Genomic DNA, 11,615 nt, shown 5'->3' with positions numbered 1-11,615 from the left:
GGTCTCCTAGTGTCTATTCTCTCAAAATTTCGCTCCTTCTCCTATTGATAGATAAAGAGGATAGATTGATAGGTCTACAGATGCTGCCCTTTTGTAGGTCTAATGGTCTTCTTGTGGTCTCATTTTGGTCTTGTAGTGTCCATTCTCTCAAGTCTTCGCTCACTCTCTCATGCTTTCGTTCATAAGGCGGATGATATTTTTTTTGGAGGGGGTAACTGTTACATTCTCACCCATTACCTGCACTAACTCACTCACTCCTGTGTTTATATTTCCATCACGTTTACCTGTACAAAAAAATCTCCTCACTCCCGTTTTCTTTACCTTCATCTCACGAGGGAGAACTACACCAATCCAGGGCCCTTTATTTCAGCGCCTAGTTAAGGGATTCCAGCACTGTTTTATTGGTGTCATTAGCCATTGTTTGTGATATTATTTTTTCCGTTTAATGACACTAATTGTTTCATGTTTTTTTCTTTTCTAGGTAAGCGAGTCTGTGGTTGGATGCCTTGGAGGAGAGGAAGAATGAAGAGGAGGAAGAGGAAGAAGAGGCGGAGGAGGAGGAAAGGTGAAGTTATAGGTTATCTCTCTCATCTTCCTGTCTCATCCTCTCTCCATCTCTCACTCATCTCTTTCTCTCCCTCATCTTCTTCTCCTCCCTTCTGTTTCTCTTCCTCCTTTGATCTCCTTTCCTCACACCTTCCTCTCTTCCTCTCCCGTTCATATTTCTTATCTTCTTCTCCCTCCTCTCCTCCTTTCCTTTTCTTCTCCTCTCCTTTCCTCTCCTCCCTTCTATTCCTTTCTCTCCTTTCCTTTCCTTTCCTCACACCTTTTCTCTCTTCCTCCCCTTCTCATTCTTCCTCTCTTTCTCTCTTCCCTCTTCCCTCGCTCATTGCTTCACTCCTTTCTTCTCCTTCCTTCCATTCCTCTCCTTCCTTTTATCTCCTTTTCTCATCTTTCCTTCCTTCCTCTCTTCTTCCTCTCTTCCTCCCTCTTCACGTTCTTCCTCTCTTCCTCTCTTCCCCCTTCCCTTTCTCATTTCTTCAGCCCTTTCTTCTCCTTCCTTCCATTCCTCTCCTTCCTTTTATCATCTTTCCTTCCTTCCCCTCCTCATCCCTATCCCCAGTCTTACCCTCTTCTTCCTCCCTCCTCCTTGTCCATCTCTGCCCCCCCTCCTCCTCCTCCTCCTCCTCCTCCTCCTCTCCCCTCTCCTCACCTCCCTTCCGCCCTCCACCCTTCCTTCACCTCTTCTCTCACCTCCGCCACTCCTCCCTTCACCTTCACCGTCTTCTTTGGTCTGGTTCTTCTTCTTCATCACCTCAGCTTACCTCGCCTCATCTTCGTTCATCTTTGTTCATCTTTGTTCATCTTCAGTACTGTCTTGTCGTCTTTTTTATTGTTCTTTTTTTTCTTGCTCTTGTTTGTCTTGTTCATGTTCTTCTTCTTCTTCTTCTTCTTCTTCTTCTTCTTCTTCTTCTTCTTCTTCTTCTTCTCTCCTCGTCACACCTGCAAGAAAAGGTAAAAGTAACGTTATATTTGTTGTTCTACTATTGTTATTATTATTATTATTATTATTATTATTATTATTATTATTATTATTATTATTATTATTATTATTATTATTATTATTATTATTATTATTATTATTATTATTATCCCCATCATCATCATTACTACTACTACTACTACTACTACTACTACTACTACTACTACTACTACTACTATTACTACTACAACTACTATCATCACTAAAATTACTACTATTACTACTACTACTACTACTACTACTACCACTACTTCTTTTGCCCACAGTTATTTAAAGTTTAACGAGAGAATACAAGATGGTGTTGGAGGAAAGAGGAGGAGGAAGAGGAGGAGGAGGAGGAAGAAGAAAAAAAGAAGGAGGAAGAAGCTGCAAGATGGAGTAAATGGAGGAGAGAAAAAAAGTAAGAGAGAGAGAGAGAGAGAGAGAGAGAGAGAGAGAGAGAGAGAGAGAGAGAGAGAGAGAGAGAATTCTTTAAGACCTTTCAAAATACTTGCTGTGGGATCCGAAAGGCGTGAGGATCCGGGCCTTAAAGCAACCGGTATAATCCCAACGTTCTCAAAGGCCACATTTAATTAAGCAAAAGCACGTTGTTCTTACCCGCGTGAAGGAATGTGAGTATTGGGAAAGAGGCGATGGAAATGTTTACACTCGATTACTGATTCATCGCCTTCTCGTGACTCATTGCGACGACTCAGAGCAATATATTTCGTAACCTGACTCGATATATTGATGGTCTTTGGAGGTGAGTTAGTGTGAGTGACGGTGATGGAGGAGGAGGAGGAGGAGGGAAGGAGAGAGAGTGAGAGGTGGAGGTTATGTCTTTCATCTTTCTCTCTTCCTCCTCTCCATTTCTCTTCCTCTTTCCTCATTCATCTCTCCTCTTCTCTCCTCCTATTTCCTCTTACCTCTCCCTCTCTTCACTTCTCATTCACTCTCCTCACCTCTATTCCTATCCCCTCTTCTTCGGAATGAGAGAGAGAGAAAAAAAAATAGAGAGAGAGAGGGGGAGAGGAGAGGAGAGGATAGGATAGGAAGGAGAGGAAAGGAGATAGATAGATAGATAGATAGATAGATAAAAATGAAAATAAAAAAATCTCCAAATATAGTTGACTCCCTTCGTGACTCGTGACTCAACCCGTGACTCACCGTGACTCAGATGTAGAGGCAGTTGTAGTCTGGGCAGCGAATAGTCAGCGACCTCAGTGACTCAAGGGCGGCCGTGAGCTGCTTGATGCTTTCTGACGCTGAGTCGTGAGTCAGGTCGGGCGGGGGGGAGGGGGGCCGGGAGGGGGAGGAAGTGGAAGAGGAGGAGGAGGTGATGGTTGTGGGTGTGAAAGATGAGGTAACAGTGGAGGGTGGAGGGATTGAGTGGAGGGAGGAGGTGGAGGAGGAAGTGGAGGAGGAGGAGGAGGTGATGATGGATGTGGGTGTGAAAGATGAGTTAACAGTGGAGGGTGGAGGGATTGACTGGATGGAGGAGGAGGAAGAGGAAGAGGAGTAGGAGGAGGGGTAAAGGGAGGAGAGGAAATATGGAGGGATGGAGCGGGTGGAGGAGCGAAGGGAGGAGTGCTTAGACCTTGGTGGAGGCACGGGAGAGGACGGGAAGGAGATGGAGGAAGGTGGAGGTAAGTGCCTAATCCTGGGTGGAGGCACTGGGGAGGAGGGGGAGGAGGTGGAGGAGTGGAGATGACACATGGAGAACACCGGGGAGGACGGCGTGTGGGAGGCTGAACAGGTGGTGATGGAGGAGGAGGGTGGTGGAGGTATGTGGAGGAGGGAGGAAGAGGAAGCAACAGTGTCTTCAGGAGATGGAGTATGTGGAAGAGAGGAGGAGGAGGAGTAGAGGGTGGGGGAGGGGGTGGGGGGACGCTCCTCCTCTTCCTGGTGGAGGGAGGTGCAGGTGAATGTGGAGGAGGAAGATAAGGAGGAGGGAGAGGGGGAGGGGGGAGGGGAGGGAGAGTCGGAGGAGGCGACGGAGGAGGAGGAGGGAGAGAAGAACCCCGAGTCACATGACACCCTGGAGGAGGAGGAGGAGGAAGAGGTGGGGGAGGAGGGGGAGGGGGCGGTGTCCCCGGCGTCGCTGCTGAGGAGGCTGTCGTTGGAGCAGGCCCGGGGCAGCGCGGGGCGGGGTGCGGGGCAGGACGCGGGGCAGGGGCCGCGGGGGGCGGGGTCCTCCTGCTCCGAGTCGGTGTCGGTGCTGTGGTCAGAGTGGCCGAGGCTGTGGCGCCAGGAGGTCTGGGGGGGAGAGGAGGGTTACTCAGGGGGGGGCACACACACACACACACACACACACACACACACACACACACCTGCATGCGTGTGATCTCGTCTTGGTAATTATGAGGCATTATGCAAATGTTGCGGGCGTCCAGACGGCTGAGGCTGAGAGGCCGCGACGCGGCGCTGTTCCCTGTACTCACCCTGGGCTGCAGGCCGATGCCGTAGGCGGCGGTGCGCCGCAGCACCAGCGAGAGGCGTGGCCGCAGCGCCCTCGGCCACTCGCTCTGCACCAGCAGCGGGTACTCGTCGCGCCGCAGCGGACGGTCGCTGTAGGGCTTCTCGCACACCTCGTGCACGGCGTAGCGCGCGGGGCTCTCCTTGCTGTTGTAACAGTTGAGCATCAGCTGCACCAGCTCCTCCGCCGTGGTGCGGTATGAGACCAGCAGCGACTTGTACTGCGACTGTGGGGGAGGTGGGAAGGGTATGTTAGGCCTAGGGTATGATACTGCTGGTGTATGGGTGTGTATGGGTGTGTTTGTCTGTGCGTACACAGCTGCACCAACCCCTCCGCCGTGGTGCGGTACGAGACCAGGAGGGACTTGTACTGCGACTGTGGGGGAGGGAAGGGAAGGGTATGCTTGAATATGTATTATACTTGTGTAGGTGTGTGTGTGAATGTCTGTGTGTGTGTGTGTAGCCTGTACAGCTGCACCAGCTCCTCCGCCGCCGAGCGTGCATGGGTGTGTATGTCTGTTGGTGTTGTGCTTGTGCCGCACGAGGCCCAGTAACTTGTTCTGCAAATGTAACCAGGGATACATGTGTTGATTGTTTGATAGATATACGTACACACTATCTAGAAACACACACACACACACACACACACACACACACACACGCACTCACCCCGGGCATGAGGATCCCGTCGTGCACGCGCACGAGGCCGCCGCGTCGTACGCCCACGCTGAAGCGCGCCTCGCCCCGCGGGCGGCACTGCTGCAGCTCCGCGGGCCGCGCCTGATCGTCCAGCACCAGCAGGCGCCGCGCGGGGGCGCCGCCCCCCGGGACGCGCACCGTCACCTCCATGGTCACGAAGAAGAGGTTGGGGTCGCGGTGCCGCAGCCGGAACTTGGCGAGCAGCATCAGCACCAGCTGGCGGCACGTGGCGCCCGAGGACAGGCTCAGCGTCTTGTACTCCATGTCCGGACGCATGAAGCGGAGGTACACCTTGACGGGGGTCTGCGGGGAGGGGGGGCGTTAAGGGTGGCAGGCAGGAAGGCAAGACACGAGACACTGACACGTGTAACACCCGTCACGCCATGACTTGCGGCAGGCGGCCTTACGCGACACTCTTAGCGGGGACATGTTTAGCGCCAGCCGTCACGCGTGTGTGTGTGTGACGCTGTGTGGCTGTGCGGGTGGCGGCGGCAGTGATAGGAGGTGATGATAGTGGCATGGATACTACTGATCATGTATGTACAAGTAGAAGAAGAAGAAGAAAAACATGAACAGTAGTTGTTTCACACACACACACACACACACACACACACACACTTATACACCCCCCCCCCTCCTCCCCCTCCCACACACACATTACCAGACATTCTCGTCCACCAGACCCTCACCTAACAACTTCATGCCGCCCTCACCCCCTGCGGCTCTCTCCCCTTCCTCTCCCTCCCTTTCCCTCCCTTCTTTTCACCTTTCCCCTCCAGCTCCGTCAACGCTTCCCTCCCTCCAGCGCCCCCCCCGGCCCCTTCCCACCCCCCCACACCCATATATTAACCCATTCCGCCCTTGCCTCTCCCTTCTCCCTTCTCCCCTCTCCCTTCCTCACCCTAAGGCTTTAATGCTATGCTATTCGTCCGTGTCTGTCTGTCCCCTCACCGTGAACTAGGCTTGGAGGGGAAAGAGAAGAAGGGGAGAGAAGGAAGGGGAAGATGAAAGGGGAGGAGAGTGAAAGAGACGAATGGAAGGGGAAGAGAAGGAAGGGGAGACGAGTTCGAGGAAGAGGAAGAAGAGAAGTAGGAGAAAAATAAGGAAATTGAAAATGAAAACAATGATAAATGAGAGAAGAGAAAAAGGGGAAATTAAAGAAAAGAGAAAGAGAGAGAGGGAAGGAAAGGAAAGGAATAAGAAAGGGAGAAGGTGGAGAGAGGGGGAGAAAAGGGGAAGAGGAGAATAAAGGAAAGGAAAATAAAGAAAACTGATGATAAATGAGAGGAAAGTAAGTTATGTACACACACACACACACACACACACACACACACACACACACACACACACACACACATTATAAGGCTGTGTGTGACCTCGAGGTGCTGGAGGGGAGGAGAGGGAAGGGAGGGAAGGAAAGGAAAGGAAAGGAAGGAAGGGAAGGGAAGGGAAAGGTAGGGAGCGTGATGATAGGGAACGGACGGTGATTGTAGATGCCCTTCACTGCTGCTACTACTACTACTACTACTACTACTACTACTACTACTACTTCTACTACTACTACTACTACTACTACTACATTTTTCTCTGTTTGTGTGTTTTATTTCGTTATCAGGTTCATCATAATTGTTTTTTTTTTAATTTCTAAGTGATATTTGTTTACTTATAATATTTTCCTTCTTATTCCTTTCTTTCCCTAAATTTCAATCCCTTGTTTTATTGTAAGTGGATATATACTTTGACTTATTCTATTTTGGTGATTTATTTTTATTTTTATTTTCTATTGTGTTCACTTGTTCGCTTTTATTAACTTGTCTATTATTTCTCTGTTTTTTTTTTGGTTAATATTCGTCTTTATTAATTTCCTAACCTTTCCTTTTTCCTTCTCAAATTCCTTTATTAATCTCAGTAACGTAAATGATAATCTCTAACTTACTCTCCTTCTTTTATTTCTCTGTCTCTCTATTTACTTCTCCTTCTTCCTTGTCTCTGTTTGTTTTTCTTTTTCTCTTTATTAATATCCATCTTTTCCTAGTCTGACGGAAGCAAGATGGCGGCTGTTTGTTTACTTCCCGCCGCCTGTGACGAGAGTAAACAAAACATTCCTTACTACGCTGTTTTGTCTGTCATTCCTCTGTCCTCCTCCTCCTCCTCCTCCTCCTCCCTCCTCTTCCTCTTCTTCTTCTTCTCATCTCCACTACTTCCTCTTTCTCTCCTCCTTCATCTCCGTCATTCCCTCTCTTACATTTTTCTTATTTATTATTTTTTTATTTTTTTTTCTCCTCTCTACTTCCTCCTCCTTCTCCTCCTCCCCCTCCTTCTTCTCTTCTTCTTTTCTTATCTCCACTTCTTCCTCTTTTCTCCTCCTGCTTCTCTCTTCTTCGTCATTCTCTCTCTCTCTCTCTTTTCCCTCGTTTTTCTCTTCCTCCTCTTCCTTCTCCTCCTCCTCCCTTCTCTCATCTTCATCTTTTACTTTCTTTCGGAGAGAGAGAGAGAGAGAGAGAGAGAGGCAGAAAAGAGGTCAAGGGTCGTTTGCAAGGTGGTTTATGATCTGATCCTCCAGCCTTGAACTTCCTTGATACTCGATCCCACTGACTTGGATTCGAACCCCACCCACCCCAACCACCCCACTTCACCCCCGCAGCCTTGGGTCGCGGTGAAACGTAAACACGCCAGCCTGCTATATGATCCTCTGTCTGTCTGTCTGTCTGTCTGTCTATCTGTCTGTCAATCTGTCTGTTTATCTGTCTGCCTATCTGTCTGTCTGTCTGTCTGTCTGTCTGTCTGTTTTCTCTTTTTCTTTCTCTTTCTTTTTTCTCTCTCTCTCTCTCTCTCTCTCTCTCTCTCTCTCTCTCTCTCTCTCTCTCTCTCTCTCTCAACACACACACACACACACACACACACACACACACACACACACACACACACACACACACACACACAGCTGGTTTTGTGGTTATTTAAGAAGAGTTGAGTGCAATGTCTGTCTGTCTGCCTTTCCTCTTCCTCCTTCCTCCTCCTCCTCATCCTCCTCTTCCTCTTCCTCTTCCTCTTCCTCTCCCGTTCGCCGCTACTCTTTCCCACGTTCTGTAGATAACCACTTCCCGTCTTCCTCCTCCTCCTCCTCCTCCTCCTCCTCCTCCTCCTCCTCCTCCTCCATCTTCTATACATGTCTTATTTCCAAATTTCTTTATTAACCTTTTGGACTTTCCCATCAATACGTGTCCCTCCTTCCTCTCTCTTCCCTCCTTCCTTCCCTTCCTTCCTTCCCTTCCTTCCTTCCTCCTTCCCTCCCTTTCCTTCCCTTTCCTCTTCTCTCTTCTGTTCCTCTTTCTTTACCGACCGTTCCCTCTACTTTCTTTTTCTTTTTCTCTCCTTGTTCTTTTCTCTTCCTTTTCATCATCCTCCCTTCCGTTTTTCCCTCCATTTCCTTTTTCTCCTATTCCCCTTCCCTCTCATTCTCTTTTCCTCTTTCCATTCCTTCCTTTTCTTTCTGTTTCCCTTCCCTTTCCTTCTCTTCCCTTCCCATCCCATCCCTTCCCTTCCCTTTCCTTCCCTTCCTTTCCCTTCCTTTCCTTTCCCTTCCCATCCCTTCCCTTCCCATCCCTTCCCTTCCCTTTCTTTCCTTCCTTCCTTCCTCCCTTCCTCCTTCTCTTCCTTTCCTTTCCTTCCTTCCTTCCTTCCTTCCTTCCTTCCCTTCACTTCCATTCCTTCCCTTCCCTTTCCTTCCCTTCCTTCCTTCCTTCCTTCCTTCCTTCCTTCCTTCCTTCCTTCCTTCCTTCCCTTCCCTTCCCTTCCCTTCCCTTCCATTCATTTCCCTACATTCATATTTCACACATTAATTTTTTATCTCGCTTCTCTTTTTCATAACATTTACATTCCGTCACGTTCAATTTACCTCCCTCCCTTTCCTCTTCCTCCCCGCTTCCTCCCTCATCTCCCTTATGTCTCTTTTCCTCCTCATTTCTCCTCTCCTCTCCTTCCTCCTCTTCTTCCTCTTCATATCTCCTTGTTTTGTCTCCTTCCATGTCCCCCACCCCTTCTCTCTCTCTCTCTCTCTCTCTCTCTCTCACTCTCTCTCTCTCTCTCTCAGCCTCACCAGATCATCTCCACCTGTAATTAGCGGCGGAAGCAGGTGTGTGTGTGTGTGTGTGTGTGTGTGTGTGTGTGTGTGTGTGTGTGTGTGTGTGTGTGTGTGTGTGTCCCCAGCCGGAAACAGGTAAAGCGCACACCTGCTTACCTTTCCGCCCACACAGGTGACTTAGGACAGGTAATCCCACACTAACACCTGCCCATGTCACCCTTACTGCCCCTTGGAGCCTGTATTGCCCTCGATGTCACTCTGCCTAAATATAGAGACGGGGTGAAGGAGGGGGAGGGGTGGGTGGAGGGGTGTCCAATACCCTATACCCCATCATACTTCCCTTCACTATACACCCCTTCCCATGCTTCTAACACCCCATCCATACCCAGTACATTCTCTTTACTCCTTCCCTATCATCTCCCATCACCCCACACCCCTTCCCATGCCTCTAACACCCCATCCATACCCAGTACGCTCTCTTCATCCCTTCCCTATCATCTCCCTTCACCCCACACCCCTTCCCATGCTTCTAACACCCTATTCCTACCCACTCCAACCCCTTCACCCCTTCCCTATCATCTCCCATCACCCCTCACCCCTTCCCACGCCTCTAACACCCCATCCATACCCACTACGCTCTCTTCATCCCTTCCCTATCATCTCCCTTCACCCCACACCCCTCCCCATGCCTCTAATACCCCATCCATACCCACTACGCTCTCTTCATCCCTTCCCTATCATCTCCCTTCACCCCTCACCCCTTCCCATACCTCTAACACCCTATTCTACCCATTACATTCTCTTCACCCATAAGAAAGAAAGGAAATTTGAGAAGAACGGAAAAGGCGGATCAATGAAATAGTTGTAATGGAAAATGGAAAGGAAATAAGAAATAATGAAGGAAATGATAATGGGGAAAGGGAAAGAAAAGAAAGGAAGAAAAGGGAAGAGAAAGAGAAGAAGAAAAAGAGAAAAGTGAAATAACAACAACAACAACAACAAAAAGATTACACCACCACCACCACCACCACCACCACCACAAACACCATTTTTTACGTCAGTGGAGGCGGAAGAGGGACAGGTGGAAGTGGAGGTGGAGGAAAGGTGATGAAGGCAAGTGCTCCGTCATGCGGGTGGAAAGGTGGAGGGAAGGGGGAATGGAGGGAGGGGGAGGAGGAAAGTGGAGGGAGGGGAAGGATGGAAGGGGAGGGAAGAGGGAAGGAGGAAAGGGGGAGAGATGGAAGAGGGAAGGAGAAAGAGTGAAGGAAGGAGGAGGAGAGAGAGGAAGGAGAGAGAGAGAGAGAGAGAGAGAGAGAGAGAGAGAGAGAGAGAGAGAGAGAGAGAGAGAGAGAGAGAGAGAGAGAGAGAGAGAGAGAGAGAATCCTACCACGAGGAAAAGGATGATAGGATTATTTACAGACAAAAGGAGAAGATAAAGGATTCGGATGTGGAACGGAAGACGAAGGAAGGGAAGAAGAGAAGGAGAAGGAGAAGAAGAAGGGAAGAGATAAGAAGAAGAAACAGAAAGAAAAATGAAAAAGAAAGAAAAAAGAAAGAAAGAAAAACGGTAACTGGATAAATTATATGAAAAAAGAAAGCCTATTAAAAGAAGATAGTAAGATATTGAAGATAGTAGAGTTATAAGGGATAGTTCACCATCATCATCATCATCATCATTATTATCATCCACCGCAGAACGAAGGCCTTTCCCAACGTCCTCCATCCCTTTTCCGTCACAATACTCCATCCTACTCCGACAAAGGTTCCAAATCCATCCCTTTCTCTATCCTGTCTTCTCCTATATGAAATTAATAAGGAAGAAAGAAAGAAAGAAAGAAAGAAAGAAAGGAGTATTTACAAGTGGAGTATAAACCTTAATTTCGTAAAGTTATAGAGGAAATAGAAAATGTGATGTTGCAATAGAGAAGAAAACCCGTGTTGAATAGAAGCAAGGAAGGGAGGAAGGAAGGAAGGAAGGAGAGTTAGAAAGAGAAGGAAAGGGAAAAGGAAATCAACAGAAAGCATGGAGTAAACAAGGAAGGAAGGAAGGAAGGAGAAAGAGGAAGGAATGAAGGTAAAGGAAATCAATAGGAAGTAAGGAAGAAAGGAAAGAAGGAAGAGAAAGAAGGAAGGAAGGAAAGACACCCAACAGAAATAAGAAGTAAGGAAGGAAGGAAGGGAGGGGAGAAAGAAGGGAAGGAAGAAGAAAGAGGAGGAAGGAAGGAAGGAAAATGAAATCAACAGAAAGCAAAAATTAAGGAAGGAAGGAAAGAAGAAGAAAGAGGAGGAAGGAAGGAAGGAAGGAAGGAAGGTTAAGGAAATCAATAGGAAGCAAGGAAGAAAGGAAAGAAGGAAGTGAAGGAATAAACGAAAACAGAAAGAAAGAAAGAACGGAATTAAGGAAGAAAAAAACCCCAGGAAGGAAGGAAGGAAGGAAGGAGAAGGAAAACAAAATCAAAAAGGAAGGAAGGAAGGAAGGAAGTGGAAGTCATTGATAGGCCGTGAATGTGAATGGGGAAGGAAGAGAATAAAGGGAGAGGGAGGGACAAAGGGAAGGAAGGAAGGGAGGGAAGGGAGGAAAGGGAGAGAGAGAGAGGGGACGGAACCACACTCCGGCCACACAGACAAAGGTGGGAGGAAGGGCAGGTGTGGGGAGAGAGAGAGAGAGAGAGAGAGAGAGAGAGAGAGAAGAGAAGAGAAGAGAAGAGAAGAGAAGAGAAGGAAAGGAAAGGAAAGGGAAGAGAAGCAGAGAGAGAGAGAGAGAGAGAGAGAGAGAGAGAGAGAGAGAGAGAGAGAGAGAGAGAGAGAGAGAGAGAAGAGAAGAGAAGAGAAGGA

General features: G+C 48.5%; 1 protein-coding gene across 1 annotated transcript in view; it reads right to left on the bottom strand.

The window, feature by feature from the left end:
* Positions 1-2,695: 2,695 nt before the first annotated feature.
* The window catches only part of LOC126991895 (uncharacterized), a 59,167-nt gene continuing 50,247 nt past the window's right edge, over positions 2,696-11,615 (bottom strand). Inside the window, exons 3-5 of the mRNA XM_050850543.1 lie at positions 4,667-4,999; positions 3,964-4,224; positions 2,696-3,778 (exon numbers count right to left, since the gene is read on the bottom strand). Coding sequence (XP_050706500.1) covers positions 2,696-3,778; positions 3,964-4,224; positions 4,667-4,999 — 1,677 coding nt within the window. The remainder of the gene's footprint in view (positions 3,779-3,963; positions 4,225-4,666; positions 5,000-11,615) is intronic.

The sequence above is a fragment of the Eriocheir sinensis genome, unplaced genomic scaffold (genome assembly GCF_024679095.1).
Source record: "Eriocheir sinensis breed Jianghai 21 unplaced genomic scaffold, ASM2467909v1 Scaffold358, whole genome shotgun sequence".
In the NCBI taxonomy this organism is placed as follows: domain Eukaryota; kingdom Metazoa; phylum Arthropoda; class Malacostraca; order Decapoda; family Varunidae; genus Eriocheir; species Eriocheir sinensis.
Note: the sequence above shows the minus strand (reverse complement) of the source record. Positions and strands in the feature narration are given on the sequence as shown.